General features: G+C 45.6%; 2 protein-coding genes across 4 annotated transcripts in view; one reads left to right on the forward strand and one right to left on the reverse strand.

Moving 5' to 3' along the window:
* cttnbp2 (cortactin binding protein 2) overlaps nt 1-5,813 on the forward strand; it is a 71,075-nt gene extending 65,262 nt beyond the window's left edge. The window contains exons 12-22 of one of the 2 annotated variants that reach the window (XR_005051992.1): nt 154-233; nt 555-741; nt 1,300-1,467; nt 1,701-1,882; nt 2,109-2,293; nt 2,452-2,657; nt 3,291-3,473; nt 3,560-3,611; nt 3,739-3,788; nt 4,096-4,207; nt 4,320-4,340. Coding sequence is in view for 1 of the 2 variants with exons in the window: in XM_036979261.1 (XP_036835156.1) it covers nt 154-233; nt 555-741; nt 1,300-1,467; nt 1,701-1,882; nt 2,109-2,293; nt 2,452-2,657; nt 3,291-3,473; nt 3,560-3,611; nt 4,096-4,207; nt 4,320-4,421; nt 4,579-4,905 (1,784 nt within the window). In the remaining variant the exon portion in view is untranslated. Of the gene's footprint in view, nt 1-153; nt 234-554; nt 742-1,299; nt 1,468-1,700; nt 1,883-2,108; nt 2,294-2,451; nt 2,658-3,290; nt 3,474-3,559; nt 3,612-3,738; nt 3,789-4,095; nt 4,208-4,319; nt 4,422-4,578 lie in introns of those variants that run through there. The other variant, XM_036979261.1, reaches the window with a different exon arrangement.
* A 412-nt stretch (nt 5,814-6,225) lies between these two features.
* The window catches only part of LOC110532369 (cystic fibrosis transmembrane conductance regulator), a 41,556-nt gene continuing 22,667 nt past the window's right edge, over nt 6,226-25,114 (reverse strand). For both annotated transcript variants that reach the window (XM_036979287.1, XM_036979278.1), the window contains 17 exons: nt 22,660-22,754; nt 20,546-20,632; nt 19,664-20,216; nt 19,035-19,295; nt 18,661-18,789; nt 16,714-16,751; nt 16,124-16,410; nt 15,835-15,914; nt 15,593-15,743; nt 13,194-13,421; nt 12,571-12,671; nt 11,818-12,045; nt 10,690-10,845; nt 10,514-10,603; nt 9,442-9,614; nt 8,166-8,271; nt 6,226-7,334 (listed from right to left, as the gene is read on the reverse strand). In XM_036979287.1, coding sequence (XP_036835182.1) covers nt 7,119-7,334; nt 8,166-8,271; nt 9,442-9,614; nt 10,514-10,603; nt 10,690-10,845; nt 11,818-12,045; nt 12,571-12,671; nt 13,194-13,421; nt 15,593-15,743; nt 15,835-15,914; nt 16,124-16,410; nt 16,714-16,751; nt 18,661-18,789; nt 19,035-19,295; nt 19,664-20,216; nt 20,546-20,632; nt 22,660-22,754 — 2,979 coding nt within the window. In that variant the 3' untranslated portion in view covers nt 6,226-7,118. The remainder of the gene's footprint in view (nt 7,335-8,165; nt 8,272-9,441; nt 9,615-10,513; nt 10,604-10,689; nt 10,846-11,817; nt 12,046-12,570; nt 12,672-13,193; nt 13,422-15,592; nt 15,744-15,834; nt 15,915-16,123; nt 16,411-16,713; nt 16,752-18,660; nt 18,790-19,034; nt 19,296-19,663; nt 20,217-20,545; nt 20,633-22,659; nt 22,755-25,114) is intronic.

A 25,114-nucleotide genomic window follows, 5' to 3' on the forward strand; every position in this document is an offset into this window, starting at 1 on the left:
CACCGTATCTGAAGCTCAGAGCACAGTTAAAACTCTCAGGAGGATATTCAAGTGTGTGTATATGTGTGTGTGTGTGTCTTCCTGCATATATCTATGCGTCTGGGTGTGTGTTATGATTGCTCATTTCCATGTGGGTTTTGCGTTTCTCGACAGGTCTGTCAGAGTCGTGTCTGGATGAGCTGGCCCTGGAATCTCTTATCCCCCTTCAGCTGCTGCAGAACTACGTCCGCCTGGTACACACACACACACACACACACACACACACACACACACACACACACACACACACACACACACACACACACACACACAAACTGAAAAAGGACAAGAAGAACATTCATATCATTATATGGATTCCCAAAATAGGTCACTTGGATTTTGGGTATAGTATTGTTATGCATGTTAGTATGCCCTCTACTGGCCACATCTCATTTAGCATGAGAATGTAGTGACTGTGAGTTCCCGTGTCCCCCATTTCTGCCTAAGTGTGTCTGAAACTGCCTGGAGCTTAGTGTGTCACTTTGTTATATTCTCTTCCACTCATCCCTCTTCAGGTGGAACAGTACCGTAACATTATCTTCCACGGGCTGGAGGGGAGCTGTCAGGAGTACCTAGCCAATCAGATCTCCCGCTGCATCAAGACCAAGCAGGAAGTGTTGGGTGTGACCTGTGACATCATCAGGGTGGAGGTAGACAGGAGTCTGACTAAACAACAGCTGTTGGACACCTTCATAACTTGTGGTAAATGCCTATAAATCACACTCCACCCTTATTGGATTGTTCTATGTGTTGTTTAACTTCTTGATGCACCCATCCCGTTCATCCAAACATCAAAATACTGCCCCCTACACTCAAGAGGTTTTAAGCAGTAAGGCCCGAGGGGGTGTGGTATATGGCCAATATACCGCAGCTAAGAGCTGTTCTTAGGCCGGACGCAACCAGCTTAATTAGAGCAGTAAAAATAAATGTTTTGTCATACCTGTGGTATACGGTCTGATATACCACGGCTGTCAGCCAATCAGCATTCAAGGCTCGAACCGCCCAGTTTATAATATAGCAATATAGATATACCTGCCTTTTTTTCTGTTCAGGGAGCTTGGATTGTGTGTTTATAGAATCTACAGCTTGTGATTTTTGCCTCTTTTTTTTCTCTCTTCCCCCTCACTGTATTTGATGTGTGTATTTTTTGGATTTACAGGGCTCATTTGAAAAATAGACCTTGGTTTTCAACGTGACTCCCTGTCAAAAATAAAGGTTCAATGAAATAAAAAAATCGAATTGTCCGTGGTCTCCCTGCAGGTTTCCTGGTCCCAGTAGGTGGTGTGTCTCTGTGTAGCAGTACTAGTAGGGTGGGGCGGTGTGTGGTGGTGGTGTTGGAGGGACTAGAGAAGGCCCACTCTCTGACTGAGCTGCTGGGAGACCTGTGTGAAGGCCTGGAGAACCGTGGCACGGCCTACCTACTCCATGGTGAGGCCTACTGGATATAGACTGGCTGACTGAATAAATGAATGAGAGTATATATGTGTGTGTGTGTGGGGGGGGGGGGGGGAGTGAACCAGCGAGTGTGTGAGTGAGCGGATGAACTGTGAGGGAGTGAAAGAATGAATGGATTAATTAAGGACTGAATAGATGACAGAATGAACAGATGTCCAACTACACCCCCCCCCCTCCCCTCCAAATCATCATCATCCTCCCAACAGGCCAGATGGGCCCGCACCACTTTCAGGAGGGAGGCTTTCTGATTGGCACGCTGTCCAAGTCCCGCCTCAAGGGCTCAGAGCTCCGCCTCCAACAGCACTTCCGCTGGGTAACGCTGCGCTGGGACTCGGAGCCGCTGCATGGCCTTCTGGGAAGGCACCTCCGCAGGAAGCTGCTCCACAAGGTCAGTCACAGAAATACACTGCTCCCGTAGGAACAGACCTAGATTCATTGTATCCGTACCTCGATCCGCTAGGGCACAAAACACAAAACGGACCTTATATCATTCGTCTTACTCGCGCAAGTGGGGGCCAGCCATCTTGGCTTTCTCTGATAAGATTGGAAATATAGTGACGTTCTGGAAAGCTGTGCTTTCCCTTGACACTCTCTCTCTCTCTCTCTCTCTCCAGACGCAGGGTGGTGGCAGTGGTCAGGCTCCCGAGGGCCTGCTGGAGAGGACAGTGTGCTGGGTGAGCTGTGTGTGGCAGCAGCTGAATGCCTGTCTGTCCCGCCTGGGGACCCACGAGGCCCTGCTAGGACCCCAGCTATTTCTCTCCTGCCCCGTGGTGCCAAACAACACACAGGCCATCGTCAAGTATGCACCTGTGTGTGTGTGTGTGTGGGGGGGGGTTTCAAGCTTAATTTAAGTTAGACTATGTATGACTGAGTGTTTCTGAACCAAACTAAGGTGATAGGGGAGCAGCAATATTCTGTGTGTTGTTTCTGTATTTCTTTCCCCGTGTGTTCCTCCAGGTGGCTGGCCCGGCTGTGGAACATGGTGGTGGTCCCTCGCGTGGAGGAATCCATCGTCTCCCGGGTGACGGTAAAGCGCTCCTCCGGCCAGCGGGTGTCGCCTAGCAACCTGCGCCTGAGCTCGGGCCAGCAGGCGGTGGTCAAGGCTGCCCTCAGCATCCTGTTAAACAAGGCCGTCCTGCAGGGATGCCCACTGCCACGTCACGGTGGGTACACACTTCACTATTGCCTGACAACTCACCCTGAATTTCATTCCGCCGCACTATGGATCGCTACATGCGTTCAGTCGGAAACTGCCATCCCCGAAGTTGTTTGTGTGACTTCAAAATGAGGGCCGTTGTACAAAACAAATTCATCAGCGATTGGATTGTTTCCAACAAATCTAACCAATCAGTGCCTCAAAGTTGATCATGTCATCATGTAGGCCGGCTCTGGCCCAAGCCATCGGTTTCTGGGACCAATCAGAACTGTCCGAATGTGTTTGCATTCGCGAATTCGCCAGGCAGGGAGGAAGAAGAGGAAACTTCAGTTGGCCCGAGCGACGCAAAAATTCACATTATAGGGCCGACCCCGAACTGAACTGCGCTGGCTCGCTCGCGTATGTTCTTTTCACGCTGTCATTTCCAGCACGGGCCCAGCAACTACGGTGGATGCGTTACCAGGCCAGCTCAGTACAGCTCGACTTGCTTGGATGGGTTTGTCCCTTTTTTAAAAATGTGAATCAGGATTGTATGTGTCTTATCTTTGTTTTGGATGGATGATAGGTAGACTGGTTGGACGGGACGTAGACAAAGAGAATAGTGTAATGCTACCTAATGTTAATGTCTTTCTCTCATCAGAGATTGACAGGCACCTGTTGGAGTTCCAAGGCGGGACCTTCCCCCTCGCAGCCATTGGCTCCTGTAAAGGAAGTGGTGGCAGGAAGGGGCGGGACAGCGGCATGTGGAGACGAGCTAATACCAGCCCACGGAAGAAGGGGAGCCCCACCTCCAACTGGACCTGTGGAGGTTCCCTCAGAGAAGGTCAGGATGAAGAGGTGTTTCCCCCCCTACGATTCCTGTTAGAATAGCCATAATGGGTGTTCATGTTGTCCTTCTGTTGCCCGCAGGGTCATTGTCCAACACGGATGTCCGCTTTATCACCAACGGCAACGCTCCAAGGTGAGTGACGTTAACCCGAGCCGTTTATTTGACACTATTACCATTTATTCATGGTTTGCAGTAAAATGTGTTAATGTGACGCCGGCTCTAGTATGTTGTTTAGATCATGTGATATGCTGTGTTCTAGCCTCTAGGAAACGTGATAGAATAGAGTATTGCTGAGAGCATCCAGCAGGGGTCAGTGTGTAGTTTTATCTGAGTGTGTACTGTTGTACTGTACTGTGTGATTGTTTTTACTGATGTTGTACTGTGTGGGGTTGTACTGTACTGTGTGATGGGATTGTACTGTGTGGGGTTGTACTGTACTGTGTGGGGATTGCACTGTGTGTGGGGATTGCACTGATGTTGTACTGTACTCTGTATGTGTGTGGGATTGTTCTGATGTTGTACTGTGTGGTGGGATTGTACTGTTTGTTGTATTGTGCTGTGTGTGGGATTGTACTGATGTTGTACTGTGTGTGTGTGTGTGTGTGTGTGATGGCAGTGTTGTAGATGGGGACCCTGTGAGTCTGTCTCTCTGCTCTGACGATGAGACTGATCTGATCAGGGAGTTGCAGACCATGTGCTCCAGCAAGTCAGAGCCAGACATCAGCAAGGTAACGCTCACTCTCTCTCTCTCTCTCTCTCTCTTCTCTCACCACACACACACACACACACACACACCATGAGGTTGACGTATTCCGCCGGCTGTATTTTTCTGCGTTGCAGATTGCTCGGTCCAAGGGGGACTTCATTGTCTTCTCTGGTTCTCCAAGTAGACAATCGCCCCGCCGGAAGACCGACCATGAAGCAACCGCTCGACCACAGACGGTGAGTCAAACCGCGCTTAAAGGCTCTAATTAAAGGCCTAGCACCAACACACCTATTCAGCTCATCACGTGCAGGGCTAGAACAAAACTGAACTGTCTGGTGGTCCACCAGTAGCGAGAAGTGTTTCCCAACCATCTGCCTGTCTCCCCCTTTACAGACCGGCAGCCGTCACTCTACTCCCAGCACCGCCCCAGGCAGCCCCGCCCCTAGCAACGAGAGGCGACCAGCGTCGCGGCCCAAATCTCAGCTCCCCGTCCCCAGCAGCAGGGGGCCGCAACCACGAGCCAACAGCAGCAGTGCCGCACCACGAACACCCACTATGACCGCTAACCGCAACGCGGCCAGAACTGAACCAAGCAGCAGCAAAACAAGGCAGGCCCCAACCAGACATAACAACAACGTCAACGAGAACAGCGAACAACACGAGGACATTTGGATCCTACACCGAGACCTGCATGAAAACAACAACAACAATACAAAGTAGTAGATGAACTTCCTCCTCTTCCAACTCCCTTCCTTTCCTCCCACCCCTCCGCTGTTGTATCCCTCCATGTTGTAGTTAGGCTTATGACGGCCTTTTACTATTTGTACTTGTTATCCGTACTTGTTAAACTGTATAGCAATTGTGTACTTGGGGACCATAGTTTTATGATATTATACAGTATTGAAAGAAGTTTAAAAAAACAAACATTTCACAGGGAATTATGTCCAAAGGAAAAAGACAGGATTTACCTTTCGCGGTGAGTGTTTTGGATCAAAGAAAAGCAGGCAGGTTGTTTTTGCAATTAGGTATTTTCTAATATTCAAGTGTTTTATGTTTAAATAGTTGCAAGGTTGGTTTAAATACTGTTGAAATTAATCAGGGTTTTACCAAATATTTGTAAATAAGAATTAGTAACTTTAATGGTATATAGATTGGTGTATGTGGTATTATGCTTGTACAGTAAGAACTGTACAGTAAAAAACAAAAGCTGAAGAAAAAAAAACATGTACATATGTTTGTAATGATAATAACATGTGGATTTGGTTCATAACTTTTCACTTGTTTCAAAGTGAATGGAATGTGGCAATAAGTAAATGTAATTGCAAACACAGGACATTTTTTTTTTGCTTTTGACGTTAAGCCATAAATAAATACTTTAAACTACCCACAATTCTGCCCACGAGTCATGGTTCGATTAATCCATACACTGATACAAATTTCAAAGCAGCATGGTTTGTTCGCTTTATTTTGTTCAACATTTTTTTTTTTTTATGAAAAGTGTTATTTTGAATGGCCATTGTTGATAAATGTACAGGAGATATTTTTGTCAACCTTTGGTGTTGATCTGTATGATGTAATGTCCTGCCTCCTTTAAGAACAAAACATTAAAACCGCACTGTTAACCCCAACAGTCCTCCACCTCGTGTCTTCTTACACCAGACTACTGGCCTGGGTACAGTATGGAGGACCTTCGACTGAGAATCTAAAACAAACGACTTATGAATGCTCTACGAAGCACTACATAGAGGCTTCACAAATCATTTCTAAGGGAAGGCGGTAACACGTCAAGACTGCAGGTGTAATTCTCTACAACGCGGGTCAAGTTAACGAGATACATTTTTTTAAATTGAAAACCACCTGCATTACGGGAGGGGGGGGGGGGTCTTCAGAAACGCTGTCTTAACAATGACCTCGTCTTTTCTCCAAATCGTTTTACAGGAAATATAATTGATTGAAATCAAACTATTCTAATGGAAAAACAAAGTTATACATTTGTATCTTTCCGATGAATAAGGAAGAGCTTTTTACACAAGAAAAAAATTGTCTGTAGTCAGTTACATTTCAAGGTGTCGGTACCATATTTTATCGTATCGTTATAAAAACTGTTCTCCAATATCACTAAGGAGCAATGTGACATATTTCAAGTTCCAGAAGTACAAGAGGGAGCTTGACAAATCACATTTGAAAAAGCGTTAAAAAAAAATTATTAAATGTATGCAGAATTTGATCATTTATTTTCCTTGCTATTACCCTGCCAGGCCACCATGAAAAAGTACCTCCGGTTTCTTTAAAGTGCATTCAAATTCAAAACAAATTCAAACACTTGTCCATAGCATCACCCACCATTCATTCCTGTTTTGTGTCTTTATAGCTTTGAATATAAGCTGCGGCACAGTTTTCCTTCCAAGTCCTAACAACCATTGGGAGGGAAACAAAACTGACCTCAGATCAGTGTCTGGGCAATTTCATCCTACTCTGTATTTACAGGCAGCTTTTGAGTTTAGGGACTGTATGCTTTTTACAATCTTGCTTTAAAAAAAGTATGGCCTTATATATTCAAACAAAACTGCCATTCCAATGTTCTCAAAGTGAAACAAATCTCAGTCTGGAAACACCAGGATGGTGCCTTTTGATTGAACAGAGCCCTGTGTGTACCAATAAGGACCGACCACCTCTCACATTCACATCATCATCTATAGACTAGAGGCACTTGGATGAGTCGGCAGCACATCTTTCCACGATTCCTTGCAACCTATCTCCTTGCCTCCTCAACCATATCGGAGGAGAAGGTTCAAGGTCCCTCCTCAGGCCTACTTTTTCCCATGTGTTTTGACAAGGAGCCGAGGAGAGAGGATGCAAGGCAATGAGGAGAGTTTTCATCTAGGAAAGAGCATTCCAGAAGACAAAATGGCGTCCAGTTAATCCGGGCCTCCTTAAAGATGCGTGTTCTGGACCTCGTCCTCAGCCACCTCTTGCAGGGCGGTGATCTTGGGCGGCTGCGATTGAGGGGGTCGCTTGCTGGAGTTGAGGCGGTGCAGGGGGAAGAGTTTGAGGCGCTCAGCAGCACTCATGGCCTGCTTCAGGTGGCTGGTCTCATTCAACAGCTTCTGAATGGAGTCGTACCTCTTCATAGAACTCCCCTCGATCATCTGGAGGGAGAGAGGAGTTGGTTGGTTCCAATAGCTCAGTGGGTTTAAACTCAACTCTTGTTTCACTCCAACCTAGACAGACCACAGTAAAACTGACGATTTGGTACAACGAAGGGTTAAAATGACACCAGGTTGTGTAATGCGGATAGAATGACATGTTTGAAGATGCTCCAGTGTCAAGCACCCAGCATCATGCCACTGTGCCTGCATTGTCACGCTGTCTGCTTGTGTGAACACAAACGCAGGTCACTTCTACAGGGAGCGTGTACCAACACACACAGCCGACACCATGCCCTGAGTCATGGAACACCGTAAATCAAAATTGTTGTTTATGGCGAGGCTAACGAATGGTGATGCACTGATAGAAGAATTGAATGTAAAATGGAGGATATAATGTTTGTTTAAGCTGGTGGTCGGTGCTCTATTCTCACTGCTTACAGGGAAATACCAAGGGCTCTATCCAGTGTTTCCCAACCCTGGTCCTCCAGTACCCCCAACAGAACACATTTCGATTGTAGCCCTGGACAAACGCACCTCATTCAACCTATTTGAGGGCTTGATGATTAGTTGACAAGTGGAATCAGGTGTGCTTGTCCAGGGATCCAATAAAAATGTGTACCGTTGGGGGTACTCGAGGACCAGGGTTGGGAAACACTGCTCTATTCAATCTGTATCGCTGAAGAACGTAGGTAAAGGTCATTTCCTATTGAGCAGACGAAACCGTGAAGGCAGTATTTGCTAATAGAGCCGTAAATCATTTTAATAGAAGGGATAGGCAGTTAACAAAGGGTAACCTAATGCTTAAAGGGAGATAGGTGCGTGCGCGCTAACCAGGAAGGACTGGCACTCCAGCAGTGGTTCCACTCTGTGTTCTGACAGTATGACTGTACAGTTGGAGAACGACTGTTTCAGGGTCTTCCTCAGGACCTGCAACGTTCTGTGAACCAGAAACAAACCAAAACGCAACCATCAGACAATGTTCTTCAGTCAACCATCAACAAACCAGAGTACACTCAATTAACCAGAGAGTTTAACAGTAGGCCTGCATACACACATATATAAACACACACACACGCGCCGTCTCTCATTCTCCCTTCACGTACAAACTCCTTCCACTCTAGCTTCCCCAATGTGCACTTACTGCTGAGATTACTCTGAAGTAGACCAGTGTCATCAACCACCACTAATTCACTCATGACAGGCACAATTTAGCTTAAAGACCTGTGTCTTTACGTGTGGTTACACCCATTCTGTGCAAACACACACACAGTCAAAGACTTACAGTAAGTCCTAGAATTGTCACCATATGCAGCGAGACACTTAGGCTGCGTTTACACAGCCACCATAAGAACCCAATCTGATTTTCTTTCTATATCCAATCTTTTTTTCTGGACGTCCACACTGTTTTACATGTGATCCATATCGGATTTGCACATTCACACGGATGTAGCCTCAGAGGGGAGGTTGTCCTTGTAATGACTGGTCATGGGCAACAACAAAAAAACACTTCAGAGCAAACAAATCTGTTTGAGCGTCCAGACAGAGGTCGCATACGGAAGATCAGGTTTGTATCAGGATTCAGATCCACATACTGTATGGAGGCGGTATGAATCGGAAGTCAAAGGCTGTGTTTACACAATCAGCCCAATTATTGGCAAAAGAGCTGACCTGATCGGTCAAAAGCAATTAATGAAAAATATCACAATTGGGCTGCCTGTGTAAACACAGCCCAAAAAAATCTGATTCCATGTGTTTTTTGTTGTTGCTGATTACACATTAGTGAAAAGATCAGATAGGTATCAGATATGCAAATAGTTGGCAAAAGATCTGAATTGGGCTGCCTGTGTAAATGCAGCCTCATACAAACACCAGAGGAGGCTGGTGAGGGGGAGACGGCTCATAATAATTAATGGAATGGAGTCAATGGAATGGTATCAAACACATGCAAACCAGGTGTTTGACGTGTTGGAGACCATTCTATTCATTCCGTTCCAGCCATTACTCAAAGTGCCACTAGCCACCACTGGCACATACACTTATCTTCCATGTCCAACCCCAAATCCAATACGCACTCTCTCGCTTTCTCTCGCTCACTCTCTCCTCTTACATGGGGTCGAGGAAGGCGCTGGGTTCGTCTAGCAGCAGTATGCGGGCCTTGCTGAGGATGGAGCGGGCCAGACACATGAGCTGCTTGTGTCCGTTGCTCAGGACGTAACCCCCGTCCTCCAGCTGGAAGTCCAGCTTGTCTGGGAACTGCTCTATCACGGACTTCAGACCCACCTGGACGACACATAGGACCGGAAACACCGGAGGATCTCAATCAATCAATCAACCAATCAAATAAACAATCAACCAATCAAATGAAATGCACTGACTCAGTGGACTCCAACGGACCTCCGTAGGCAGGGCAAAACAGGTGACATGGAGTCTGATGTGGATTTCAGGTTAGTTCTAAACACCGTCATTGTAAGCAAATACGGTGCGTGCGTTAGGTGATCAATTTATAGGAGAGCAACTTCACATGCGCTATGGTCACAGGGTCAAGCCGAAGCAGACTTGCATGTGACTCCTGTTTCCCGACCTGGCTGTGCTTACTATGCAACTACCAGTATGGTGTGGCTATGGTGGCACCGTCACTGCCCTACTGACACACACGAACACAGCAGCGCCTTACCATCAGCATAGCATGTCGGAACAAGGTTACTACGGCATGGTAGGAAAGGGGTCAGCGGGACTCTCTGCAGTGTACAGACAGAAGGACGCTCAGACAGACAGGAGAAAGGTGAAGAGAGAGGGAGGACAGTGATAGAGGGGACCTGTTGTGATTGAGGCTAGAGTTAGGGTTGAACCGGGATGTGGATATAAAGCTAGGGTTAGGATTGAGGGTAGGGTTAGGGTTGAACTGGAATGTAGACGTGAAGCTAGGGTTAGGGCTGTGGTTGAGGGTTAGGGTTGAACAGGGATGTGGACGTGAAGCTAGGGTTAGGGCTGTGGTTGAGGGTTAGGGCTGTGGTTGAGGTTTAGGGTTGAGGAAAGGGTTAGGGTTGAACTGGAATGTGGACGTGAAGCTAGGGTTAGGGCTGTGGTTGAGGGTTAGGGCTGAACAGGGATGTGGACATGAAGCTAGGGTTAGGGTTAGACCGGAGACCAGTGTGACTGATGTGAATGTCGTGTCTCACCTCCTCAGCCACACGCCACAGTTCCTCGTCACTGTAGCGAGCGTGTGGATCCAGGTTCATACGGAATGTACCAGTCAGGATGAAGATTTTCTGTCCAGAAAATCAGATTAGGGCATTACATTCACCATAGCAAAAATACCATTGAGCACTAAGTCTAGTTGCGGGGTGGTATTTACCTGTGGCACCACGCCGAAGGCTTTCCTCCAGGTCTGTAGGGTGACCGAGTTCCAGGAGACCCCATCGATGGAGATCTCTCCGTCTGTAGACGCCAGACGCAGGAGAGCCGATAGCAAGGTGCTCTTTCCTGAGCCCGTCCTCCCCAACACACCCACCTACACACAAAGCAATGAACATCCACCCGGTTCAAATATCCTCCTACAGTGCAGACACAAAGCAACACAGCATTCCGATTGTGTCCCTAAAATGTAGATGAAAATGTAGAGTACAGATCTTGAGCCAGCATTTCTACCATGATTAACCAACACTATGTGGAACGGGAGACTACTGTAGAATTAGTATTGGGGAGTAGTGAACTACATGTAGTTCATCCAGTAATTGAACTTGCAGTAGCTTGGTGGTAGTTCAACTAAACTTAAATCTCTGTCGTGTTTTCAGTAGTTAATTGCTTTTTTTTGAGGAGCTAACTACTGGAAATACAAAAATAAGAGAAGATATGAGTGAAATAGGCCAGAATTTCCTTTATTTTTCAGCATCAGACCTGCCTAATTCTCACCTGAAACAGTTGTTTTTAAAAGGATAGACGACACATTCTGTTTACATCTGACTCCAGATCTGTTCTTCTGATTGTTAGCCGATTACGTTTCAGATTTAGATATGCACATTTTCCAGTAAGTAGTTTTGATGTAGTGAACTACTTTTTCGAAGTAACTTTTGTTAAGTCAACTATACTTTTAAGGGTAGATTTAGCGTAGCTTAACTTCTTTCAGTGAGAAGTAATTGGTAACTTGGTAAACTATATTTCCAGAGTAGCTTCCAAAACACTGTGTAGAACCACTCTCCCACAGGCCAGAGCGTCAGTGAGTTAGGCCATTAACGGGAAGCTTTGGCTAATGGCTAGGGCGGTAGGCTAAAGTGCTGACACTAAGATAGTCTCCCTCAGGCCTCGTTACTAGGAACTGTATCTATCCTAATTACCTCTCAAGACATACCACAGGGAGTCTGAGTCTCTCTAGCCTCCTAACAGCCCGAGAGAGATTAATATATTGAATTCCCCGCCTGAGAGCAGGACCATCAGCCCCTCATCAGCCACACGCAGGCATGCACGCACACAGAGAGTGACCTACACTCTGTCCTCCTTCCACAGTGAAGGAGAGGTCCTGCAGGACGGAGCGTCCAGCCTCTGTGTATTTGACGGTCAGTCCTTGGACGTCCATGTGGCCCTGGTTGGGCCAGCAGTCCTGGGCGTGAGGGTTGTCGATCACCAGGTCTGTTCCTTTACCACCTCCACCGCTGGGTCTGGGCTCCTCTTGAGGCAGGTCGATGAACTTGAAGACCCGGTCTACCGATCGCATCTGGGGGAATAGGGGATGGAGAGATAAGAGCGATTGGAGGGAGTTGTGTGTACGTGCTGTGCACTTGTCATGAGAGAATAACAAACAATCTGTAAATAAGTACATGTGTGTTCCCTACTACCCCGGTTAACGAGTTCTATTCCCACACAGTAGTGTCAGTCAGTCTGGCAATGACAGTGAGTGTTTCCTCTCACTCTGTGAGCACGAGGAGAACTACATGTCCTGCACTGTGATTAGAAGAATCACGGAGCCTGAACGCAGCTCATTTCAACAGCAACAATACATATGCACTCACACACACACACACACACACACTGGAGAACTGAATATATTCTTACCGAACAATAAAACAAGTAGAGTATCCCGCACAAGCAAAGCCAAGGAGATTCATATTTCATGGAGCGTGTGCTTGTGTTACTGATGACTGACCACGGGTAATGTGGTTTGTGAATGCAAATACACATCTGTCTGCCGTGATGCTAGTGATGCTTGATCAAAACTGTGTGTGTGTGTGTGTGTACATACCAGTCCGTCCACAGTGATGCTGGTAATGACAGCCCATTGGAACGTCCCAAGGATGAGCATGGCTAAGGCCACAATGATGCCAATCTCCCCAGGCTTGTCCTCTGTGGAATACACACACACTATCAATGGGCAGTCAGCAGTCACACACATTATCCTTTGGCAGTCAGCAGTCACACACATTATCCTTTGGCAGTCAGCAGTCACACACATTATCCTTTGGCAGTCACACACACACACACACACACACACACACACACACACACACACACACACACACACACACACACACACACACACACACACACACACACACACACACACACACAGGTAATAGCACACTTCCTTTGCATCCTGACGTTATACACACACAAACGCACAGATATTAATGAAAGCGAACGCTGTCAAATTACCTCTGAAATTCACTCCCAACATAAACACTGTGGTCCATTGAGACATTCTACAGGTGCATGCAAACGTACTGGCATTTATACAGGTCGAAAGTAAATATGTGTACATGCAATGCAATCAGCATCTCCTGACTATGTCCCAAACGTATTTCTAAGCTGTCAAAATGGGCTGTGTGTGTGCGTGCGCCTGCCTGTCTGTCTGTCTGTGTCACTCACGGTTGGTTCCCACGGCGATGAAGACTGCGGCGGAGAAGAAGAAGACGAAGATGATGTCACAGCGGAAGAGGAACCATCGCAGCGTTGCGAGGTAGTGGAACCAGGTGGCCGTGTGGGTGTTCAGAGCCTTGTGGAACAACGTCTCAAAGTAGGACTGACGACCAAATGCACGTATAGTCCACAGACCCTTCAGAGAGATGATGAGGTGGGAGAATATTGGGCTACGGGCTGAGAGGAGGAGGAATGAGAGAGACAGAGTGAGGAAGAGAGAGATTAAAAAAAAGAGTTTATAGAAGAAGACAAATGTATCAAAGGGGGAGAGAGAGAAAGAGATGAGGCAAGTAGAGAGAACGAATGGAGAGATGCAGGAAGGGGGAGAGAAGAGAAACACAGAAGCATTAGTCAATCACTCACAGGAGGTCCGACACAATATCTATGTACTTCTTCACCAAAACGCAGGGTTGATGTGGACTTGTTGACGGAATTTCAATTCACTTCCTGGCCCCAACCCTGACTTACAGTCAGCTACAAAACATCAGAGTTTGCTGTTCCAGAGGGGGCATGTTTATGTAAAGGAGTCACCAAGAGTCAAAAGTGTACCACGCTTCACAGTCTATGTGCCGGGGGTCCTGTGTGAACTTAAGTATGCTCCCTCTAATTCTCTCTCACTCTCTCCCTTCCCTCCAGGAGGACCTGAGCCCTTGGACCATGGACCCTCAGGATTACCTGGCCCGATGACTCCTGGCTGTCCCCAGTCCACCTTGACTTGCTGCTGCTCAGTTTCAACTGTTCTACCTGAGGCTATGGAAACTTGACCTGTTCACCAGACATCGTCCCGGACATGCGGTTTTCAACTCGCCCCCTCTACCTGCTGTCTCGACCACGGAATGATCGGCTATGAAAAGCCAACTGACATTTACTCCCGTGGTACTGACCTGTTGCACCCTCTTACAACCACTTGTGATCATTAGTCGACCCTGCTGGTCATCTGTGAACGTTTGAGCATCTTGAGGAACAATATGGTCTTAATGGCCACGTTCTCTCATAGTCTCCATCCGGCACAGCCAGAAGAGGACTGGCCACCCCTCAGAGCCTGGTTCCTCTCTAGGTTCCCTGCTTTTCTAGGGAGTTTTTCCTAGCCACTGTGCTTCTACATCTGCATTGCTTGCTGTTTTGGAGTTTTAGGCTGGGTTTCTGTATAAGCACTAGGTGACATCTGCTGAAGTAAAAAGGGCTTTATAAATAAATGTGATTGATTTGATTGGTACGAGACAGTGTCCCAACAATAAAGAGCGTGCAGTATTTTCTCATGCCACATTGCATAAAACCAAGGCTCTTGTTACGAGATTAAACCCTGACGTTTCTCCTGTACAGACGTAGGAAATACCGATGAGCTTGGTGATTGACATAAATTCACTGAAAACCCCACATTAACACGGTTACATTAACAGGATTCCACTTTTCACGTTGCCTCATTTTGACCAGCTAACAGCCTAAACGCCAATCAGGCAACATTTTGGACTACACGTTCAAATTCTGTTGCAGCGACAATACAAATTAAGATCCTACACCTGTATCTCTTACAACAGTCCGGCATGGACAGACAGGCAGGAAATGGACTAAAATGGAAGGAAGAAATTAAAGCGACAGCCTCTCTGCTCTCCAGTAGCTTTGATCACAGGAAGGAACAGTTACAGAGAATGTGGGTGTCTTGTTCAGTCGTGCGTGTTTTGGGAAAAGGGGATATCTAGTCAGTTGCACAACAGAACACACTCAACTGACATGTGTCTTCCGCATTCAATCCAACCCCTCTGAATCAGAAAGGTGCGGGGGGGGGGGGGGCTTAATCGACGTCTACGTCATCGAAAAGTTGCCGTTGTGGGGGTTAACTGTGTGTTTCGTCTAGTTGTGCATTGGGAGACAGGGAGAGAGTTTTGTCCTTTTGGGGACAGTCAGTCTGTGTGTGTTCAGTGAGGGACCGTGAGAGAGCGATGCCAGGATGGAGCCAGAGGAAATCCCTGATCACGTTTTCTCTCTCTCCATGGCTGCGGGAAGGCCTTGTTGTTGCCATCGGCGACACACTCGGAATGACAGGATCAGGAGGAGTAATGTCGGAATGTCCCAAGACCCGGCACACACACACACACTTCTTTCTCACTAAGTAAGTTAGGGGGGAATGTATGGAATGTTTTCAGAGTGTTAGGAATTGTTGTGGTGAGGGAGAATGTATAATCGTTACTTTGTTCGCCTCCTTGCACAGTACAATGTAACTTCTGGATCTGCCCATCTTTCTCGCCAATCAAGATGTATCACGCACACCTGCAGTACTTGAGAGTTCTCCATCCCCAGCCCCAGGTTAATCTGTCAAGAGCCCCATCCAATCCCCCTCCCAGTCTCACCCTCAGCCTCCAGTTGTTTGAGCTGCTGTCCCGTACGCAGAAAGTACTTCCTCAGAACCACGAATATGACGGCCAATGGGATCACGGCAATGAAGATGTACGGCCTCATGATGGACACAGTGAATATGGCACCCAGCACGATCAGAGTTAACTGGAGGGAGAGAATAGGAAAGAGTCAGAGAGAGAGAGAGAGAGAGAGAGAGAGATAGAGACTGAGACGGGCAGAGCAGACAGCCACTTACCTGGATGAGGTCAAACAGTGCAAGGGGAAGCATGTCGTCGATGGTGGCCATGTCTTTGGTGAACCTGTTCATGATCCGACCTAAAGTACAGGGCAGAAAAACACATGCATGGAATTGACTGCCGCTGGTGGTCGTACTGACTAACTGAAAGGCTGACAGACTGACTGATTGATGTATAGGCTGTGAGGTTGTATGGACAACTGACTGATAGGTAGATGCATGTACACTATGTGTCTACAGCTGATGCATAACCCTTGGCTAAGCCAGGGGTTTCAGCAGCTGCGCTCACCAGTCTTCATAGTGTTGAGTACAGCCATGGGGGCCCTGAGCACAGCGGTCAGCATCTGTTCATGCAGCCTCTTGGACACGGTCAGTAAAGTGTGGACCAATGGCAGGCCTCTGAAGAACCCCAGCGCTAGAACGCTCTCCGACGTCGCCACGTAGATGTAGATGATGTAATAGGCGCTGGTCGGCGTGACGATGACTGGCTTTTGGACGGCGGGCGACGAGGCGTTGGCGTGCTGCTGGTCTACGAAGTTAGGCGCCGACGGGTTGGCCTCCTCTGTCCAGATCTTACTGGGAGGGAGAGAAGAAAGCACAATGGTTGCAATGGTATCTGAATGGTGGTCTTTTGTCTGAGTACTGTACTCTGTATTGGGCTGTTTATATGTTATCGGGCTGATCTTGGTGGTCTTGTGGTGAATACTACTTGTTCACAATTGATCGTAGGCTGATGTTGAACATGTATTGCAAATGTTTATCAGCACAGCATTACGACAGCATTTTCTAAACTGCAGAGAGGGTTCTTGCTGTTATTTTGTAGGTTTCCTGTACCATTATCTTCTGTAGAATGAATATTGCACATAAAAATAAACTTACTCTGTGATAAGAAATATCCCCAGGACAGAGCCAGCAACCTACAACACACGGCAAACACAGTTAGACTGAGGGTGGCACCTTGCATTGTAATTAAATTGTCAACAGGCAATATAATTAGGCAATTGTGTTCCAACAGAGACCCTGTAGTAGAAAGAGGAGGAAGGGAAGTGCTACTAAAGGTACACAATAGTACATTTTGGGACACAGAAGGTGCTCTTTGGTAAAAGGGGTGAATTGGTCATCAAAAAGAAAGGAGGACCAAGGCACTCTTCATATAATTGATTGAAATGCCTTTATTTGTATGACATGATATATGACATTGGCCATATATCACAACCCCCGAGGTGCGTTATTTCTATTATAAACTGGTGACCAACATAATTAGAGCAGTAAAAATAAATGTTTTGTCATACCATTGGTGTACGGTCTGATATACCACGGCTGTCAGCCAATCAATCATAAAGGGAAATAATGCCCGATCTAGATTGCCCTTCAAGCAAATCAGAAACGAGTATTCAACAATGGCGTAGCATATATATTTACAGTGGGGCAAAAAAGGTATTTAGTCAGCCACCAATTGTGCAAGTTCTCCCAATTAAAAAGATGAGAGAGGCCTTTAATTTTTATCATAGGTACATGTCAACTATGACAGACAAAATGAGAAAAGAAAATCCAGAAAATCACATTGTAGGATTTTTAATGAATTTATTTGCAAATTATGGTGGAAAATAAGTATTTGGTCACCTACAAACAAGCAAGATTTCTGGCTCTCACAGACGTGTAACTTCTTCTTTAAGAGGCTCCTCTGTCCTCCACTCGTTACCTGTATTAATGGCACCTGTTTGAACTTGTTATCAGTATAAAAGACACCTGTCCACAACCTCAAACAGTCACACTCCAAACTCCACTATGGCCAAGACCAAAGAGCTGTCAAAGGACACCAGAAATAAAATTGTAGACCTGCACCAGGCTGGGAAGACTGAATCTACAATAGGTAAGCAGCTTGGTTTGAAGAAATCAACTGTGGGAGCAATTATTAGGAAATGGAAGACATACAAGACCACTGATAATCTCCCTCGATCAAGGGCTCCACGCAAGATCTCACCCCGTGGGGTCAAAATGATCACAAGAACGGTGAGCAAAAATCCCAGAACCACACGGGGGGACCTAGTGAATGACCTGCAGAGAGCTGGGACCAAAGTAACAAAGCCTACCATCAGCAAGGGCATTGAATATGAAATGTGGCTGGGTCTTTCAGCATGACAATGATCCCAAACACACCGCCCAGGCAACGAAGGAGTGGCTTCGTAAGAAGCATTTCAAGGTCCTGGAGTGGCCTAGCCAGTCCCCAGATCTCAACCCCATAGAAAATCTTTGGAGGGAGTTGAAAGTCTGTGTTGCCCAGCAACAGCCCCAAAACATCACTGCCCTAGAGGAGATCTGCATGGAGGAATGGGCCAAAATACCAGCAACAGTGTGTGAAAACCTTGTGAAGACTTACAGAAAACGTTTAACCTCTGTCATTGTCAACAAAGGGTATATAACAAAGTATTGAGATAAACTTTTGTTATTGACCAAATACTTATTTTCCACCATAATTTGCAAATAAATTCATTAAAAATCCTACAATGTGATTTTCTGGATTTTTTTTCTCATTTTGTCTGTCATAGTTGACATGTACCTATGATGAAAATTACAGGCCTCTCTCATCTTTTTAAGTGGGAGAACTTGCACAATTGGTGGCTGACTAAATACTTTTTTGCCCCACTGTATATATAAAGTATATAGTTCCGTTCCATTGCACATCATCCATTGTAAATTGTTTATACATCCGTATAATGCATAGAAGGTGATTCTGATTCCCTCTAATACAGTACTTTTATTGTTTAGTATAGTATCTCCAAGACAGGTATTATCTAATGCTATCATTTAATACCGTTTCTTTACCTCTACAGCGAAGACAAGGAAGATGAAGATGAGGACGTAGACGAGGTTCCTGTTGGTGAAGATGTAACGCAGGTAGGTGTTCCACGACGTCGTGTCGAACACGTTCTTGCGCTCGTCTGCAAAGCATTGCTGCAAACAGACAAAAGATACGTGTTCGAATGAAACACTCGAACCTAGCTGTTCTTAGTGTTTTGTCTTCAAATGTCTCGGTTCAAACACTGGTGCACTTTCGGTGACGTCCCCTGGGCTATTCCTTGACCCTAACCCTAAACTTAACCTTTACCCTAACCTCCATGTGCTCATGAAGACCAGCAGTTACAGAGGAAAACATCCAACCTGCCTTGAACCCAACCAGCTCCCTTCACTGAACCTACCTCCATATCCTGCTCGTCCACATCCTCGCTGATGTCATAGACACTGTCTTTGGACAGGCGTCGTGCGTAGATGTCCAGCTCAGAGGCCAGCTCGCACTGCGGCGTGACGGACAGCTTCTTCCTGAAGGACGTCTGGAGCTGCTCCCTCCTGCCCTCCCCCCGGGCGTTGGTGATGAACTGCAGCACAGACTGGCGGCGCTGCCCGCTCAGGTGCTGCAGGCCATGATGGTACTGGTTCCCCCGCGGCAGCGACTCTTCAATCTACAATAAATAATAATATAACATATGCCATTTAGCGGATGCTTATTGGCAGACGCACTTCATTTAGCAGATGTACATGCAATCAAATCAATGAATCAGTCAGATGCACGGGACAAAGCAGCGTAGTGTACACAGTGCAATGAAATGCTTAGTTGAAATGCGAGCTCTCCTCTCAAAAATTAGAAAAACAGCGCAATAAGAATACTTTGAGCCGGTTCCCCAGACTCAAACTAAGCGTAGTCCTGGACTAAAAAGTATTTTCAACAGAGATTCTCCATTGAAAGCATTGCTTTGTCCAGGACTAAGCTTAGTCTGTGTGCAAGAAACCTCCCTTCAGTCAAAGAAGATAAGTAGAGAAGCAGCCTCACCTGATCGTCCTCGGGCACCACTGAGAACTTCCTCTCTGACAGCTCTCGCACGGCATCCTCGATAGTGGTGGACCCGGGTGGAGGAGCCTGGGCTTTCTGGGATCCCGCACCGATGAAGGAGAATTTACGGGCCGGGGCTAACGGATTAAGGATAATTGACTGTTTACGTTTTTCCGCTGCTGTGAGACCGTCGCCCCCGGCAATGGTGATGGCTTGAGGACCATTGTTTGTACAGATGATCGGTGGCGGGGGCTGGCGGAAGGACTGGTGGATGGGTTCGGGGCCACGGAAGACGGCGGATTCATCGATAGAGACGCGTCGGAGGGTCTCGGTGAGGATGGAGCTGCGGCGTTCGGCGTTGATGTTGTCGTAGGCCTCCAGGCCCAGGAGCAGGGAGCTGAAGTCTGGTCTCTTGGCCTGCAGCTCGGAGAAGGAGCCGTAGAAGTAACACACTCCGTTGTGAAGCAGAAGGATCTTGTCCGCTCTCTTCAGGTGCTCCAGCTTACTAGTGACCACGATGCGAGTCTTGGAAGACATCAGTTTACACAGACACCTGGCAGGAGAAAATACATGTATCCTTTGTTTAGTTTATCAAACTTTACTTTAGGCATTTCTGTTCAATCATGTGCTCATTTCTGGGTGGGAAGTTGCTGATTAACACAAACATCAAAAATCAGACCAAAGGTCATGATTGTCAGAGAAAGTTACATTTCCATGAAAAGCCCTTTGATCGACCAAAATAACATCTCACCAACTTGACCTTAACCTTCTCTCCTCTCCTTAACCATTCACCCTGCTCATTCCACCCAGCCCAGACCAACCCTCCCCTATCCTCCAGGCCCCGGCCAATATTAAAGCCTCAGTGTTGAGCCACAGACAGACCTCTCAAAGATCTCTTTCTCAGTCACAATGTCCAGGTGGGTAAAAGGTGAATCCAGTAGGTAGAGGTCGGCGTCTTTATACACAGCTCTGTAATAGCACACACAAACACAGAGAGAAACAAACACACGGAAACGTGAATGGAAAAAAGTCATAAATTAAATAGGCCTTTAAATGAGGAAGTTAAGTCCCTGTGGGATTCAACTCAGTTTAAGTGATACATTTACTATGACAATATAGCCAAACTGACAAATGTGTATTTTGTTAAGTGGGAGCAAATGGGCACCCAATACAATAAAACCAATAAATAATGAATATGTCGGAACATTGGAATATACAGTACCAGTGAAAAGTTTGGACACACCTGCTCATTCAAGGGTTTTTCTTTATTTTCACTATTTTCTACATTATAGAATAATAGTGAAGATTTCAAAACTATGAAAAAACACATATAGTAACTAAAAAAGTGTTAAACAAATCAAAATATATTTTATATTTGAGATTCCTCAAAGTAGCCAGCCTTTGCCTTGATGACAGCTTTGCACAATCTTGGCATTCTCTCAACCAGTTTTGATGGGGTAGTCACCTGGAATGCATTTCAATTAAAAGGTGTGCTTTCTTAAAAGTTAACTTGTGGAAGTGGCATCAAGGAAATGGGTGGCTACTTTTTAGAATCTCAAATATAAAATATATTTTGATTTATTTCACACTTTTTTGGTTACTACATGATTCCATAGGTGTTATTTCATAGTTTTGATGTATCCATTATTATTCTACAACATAGAAAATTGCAAAAATAAAGAAAACAGAAATAAAACCAATTCGATCATAGAACACCACAGTTACAGGAGCTGAACTAACAGTCAAATGAAGAAAATAATAATAATATTGATTCGGTAGTAATCATCTTTTTCATTGGGCATTATGACCATTAGGATGCACTATCCATGCATACATTGTCCCATAACAGCAGTCTCGTGGGCAAAACAACACAAGATGCATTCTGCCTTCAAGAGTATCAAAATCAAATCCATTTTTTTTTGTCACATGCGCCGAATACAACAGTGAAATGCTTACTTACAAGCCCTTAATCAGCAATGTATTTTTAAGAAAAATAAGTGTTAAGTAAAAAATATTGAACAAATAATTAAAGAGCAGCAGTAAAATAACAGTTAACAGGCTATATACAGGGGGTACCGGTACAGAGTCAATCAATATGCGGGGGCATCGGTTAAGGTAATTGAGGTAATATGTACATGTACTATAGGGGGGGTCAATGCAAATAGTCTTGTTAGCCATTTGTTTAGCTGTTCAGGAGTCTTATGGCTTGGGGGTAGAAGCCTGTTTAGAAGCCTCTTGGACCTAGACTTGGTGCTCCGGTACCGCATGCCGTGCGGTAGCAGAGAGAACAGTCTATGACTAGGGTGGCTGGATTCTTTGACTATTTTTAGGGCCTTCCTCTGACACCGCCTGGTATAGAGGTCCTGGATAGCAGTAAGTTTGGCCCCAGTTATGAACTACCCTCTGTAGTGCCTTGCGGTCAGAGGCCGAGCAGTTGCCATACCAGGCAGTGATGCAACTGAGGATAGGCCTGGCCAGTATCCTCGCCCTCTGACCTCCACTTAGGATCACCCTTCCCTGCATAAGGGTCGTCTACACCATGCTCTCGATGGTGTAGAACTTTTTGAGGATCTGAGGACCCATGCCGAATCTTTTCAGTCTCCTGAGGGGGAATAGGCTTTGTTGTGCCCTCTTCATGACTGTCTTGGTGTGTTTGGACTATGATAGTTTGTTGGTGATGTGGACACCAAGGATCTAGAAGCTCTCAACCTGCTCCACTACAGCCCTGTCAATGAGAATTGGGGTGTGCTCAGTTCTCCTTTTCCTGTAGTCATGTCACATTCCATTGACATTTCCATTTTAGAAAGTACTGTAAGTATCGAAATATACATCCATGTATACACAACAGCAGTCTCATGGGCAAAACAACACAAGACGCATTCTTCCTTCAAGAGTATTATGTCACATTCCAGAATGAGTGTTTCCACAGGACGTACATGCTGAGAGACAGGTGTGTGTGTGTGTGTGTGTGTGTGTGTGTGCGCACCAGTACGTACCTGGCCAGGCCTATCCTCGCCCTCTGACCTCCACTTAGGGTCACCCCTCCCTCCATAAGGGGCGTCTTGTCTTTCTCCGGCAGCAGGGCCAGATCCTGAGGGGAGAGCAGGGGAGGGTTAGATAAATGTTTGAGACATAGACATGCACACCCACACACAAAAACATGAAAGGTAGGGGAATTGGAATGTCAAAGCAGTAGTAAATGTATCGGGGAAACAAAGAGAAAAGTTCAGTGTTAGTAGACATAACAGACTGAAATGTCAGCTACAAAAATATAAACAAACAGTTTGTTTATGTCATTTACTCCTGAAAAAAGGTGGTTAAACTGGGCACTGACTCAGTTCAACATCCCCTAGTTTTTCAGTCAAGTGTTTAAATGTGAAATAAAATAACCTGGGGCCTGGTTAAAAGATGATCTAAAGTACCGTGTGACAGTTATATAAATGAGTTTTGCAAATCCAATTACTTTTTCATATTGGTATACAGCTTCAAAGCAATCAAATCACATGTACTTAAAGCTGCAGTTAAGGCTTTAAGTACAGTAGCTGAAAGACAGAAAGGTGGAATTTCAAAAGTCTAATTCCACCACATCAAACAAGATACACTGAAACATCGAAAGAGTATGAAAAACTTCACAAATGCCCACTAAAAAACAACTTGTCATTGAGAAAACATCGATATGAGTCAGAAACATGTACTCTATTGTCAAAATTGACTACAAAGGTTAAATGGGATTTTTTGATAAAATATCGTTTTGTGAGACTTGTGGTCGTGACTGCATCGCAAACGTAAATGAAGGTTGGGTTTGTTTCAAATCTGCCCACATGCCCACAGCAGGCAACGCACAAGTAATCATCAATTTGGAGTGCAGCTGCAAGCAACCCGATCATAATGCCTGTGGTAAATTTGGATTGACTATGGGACTAGTTAGGGATGATCGGTTAATAACACAATGTACATGGGACAATATGTTAAAATTTGTTAAAACATGTTAGAAATTGTTAAAACAAAATATAAAATTGTCGAAATGCATATACAAATATTGAAAACATTTAAGGAGAAAACTCAAAGGTGTGAACAAAATATTGTCTCATTTATATTGTGTAATAATTTATTGATGGCTCCTAATTAGCCCCGGAGTGAGTCAAACCAACTTTGCCACTGTTGCACACCCGCCAGCTGAAGCTAATGGGCAAAATAATTTGCCTAACTATTCCCACCTGCGAACACACACCCAAGACACCCACATCAAATCACAACCCGAAACCAACTCACGTTTGAATTCAGTCATGGCCGCTAGCATTAATTTTCGTAATGAACCAAATCTAAAAACGAGGCCAAATCAGGAAGTGCAGTCGCCCTTTAATAGCTAGATGATTTCAAACACAAATGTCTGAAACATGTAAACCAACATGTGAAAGAATGAATTTAGTCATACATAAAACCTCCTACCTTTATAAACGCTACTTCTGCTATCCAAACGGAAGGCATTGGGAATTAAGTTCAGAGGTTGTTTAACAGGTCGTAAAACACAGCAAGTGGAGAAAAGGCACCGTGTCTCAAACTGACAAAAAAAAGCGTGGCTAGCGCTACAAGCTAACTATTCTCTCACCATAAACCTTGGTTCTGGGTGCTGAGATTACAAGCTAGCTAACTGTTAAGTGCAAAATGATTGGGGTTTACAAGAAACAGCCCACCCATGGACATTTTCTGGTCCTAGGAGAGGTCGAAAAATAGACTGGAGCATGATCACACAGTCTGATATGTCTGGGAACACAGATGTCTTTTTATCCTCTCGGTCTTAGACCACGTATACCAGATTTCTTTTGTCATATTCTCTTTTGAGAGATGGAATATTCATGACTCCTCTGAAGTCACTCAGTCGTTGAGAGTTTGGATGCAGGTGAACATTACACAGTTACATAAGAGTTGAAAGGTCAGGTCAAAAGGTGCTCATTGGGAGCTGTCAAAGGGTTAAAAATAGGTGCATACAGTAGTGTTTGCTTCGAAACAGGCAACGACACACTTGGGCCTAGCACGTGGCACATCATCAGAGCTGTTCCATAACGTCTTTTGTAACAGCCTTTTTCAACGCAGCGGTTTACTTCGTACTTATTGGGGGGGCGGGCGCAGATTTCAAACAGTGCCTCAAGACGCCTCAGGTAACACACCACCCAAATGATCTGCGCCAAATCATCAATACCCCCAGGGCATGAGCGGTGCCAGTGTGCCACTAATCATTTTCACGCCTTCTCAGTAGTCTAAATGTAAAAAACAATAAATGCTACTGTAAAGTAGATCTGTTGCACAGAGTTTTCTGGTCAGGTCACGTACACAGAGATAGACAGAAACACAGATTGACAATGAATGCTCTAGTCTAGTCTAGTCTACATCCATGCTTGTGACTGAGCAAGCTGATATTCAGTCCCAATGACATAATGTGGGGTGTCCATG

Source organism: Oncorhynchus mykiss, chromosome 1 (genome assembly GCF_013265735.2).
Source record: "Oncorhynchus mykiss isolate Arlee chromosome 1, USDA_OmykA_1.1, whole genome shotgun sequence".
In the NCBI taxonomy this organism is placed as follows: domain Eukaryota; kingdom Metazoa; phylum Chordata; class Actinopteri; order Salmoniformes; family Salmonidae; genus Oncorhynchus; species Oncorhynchus mykiss.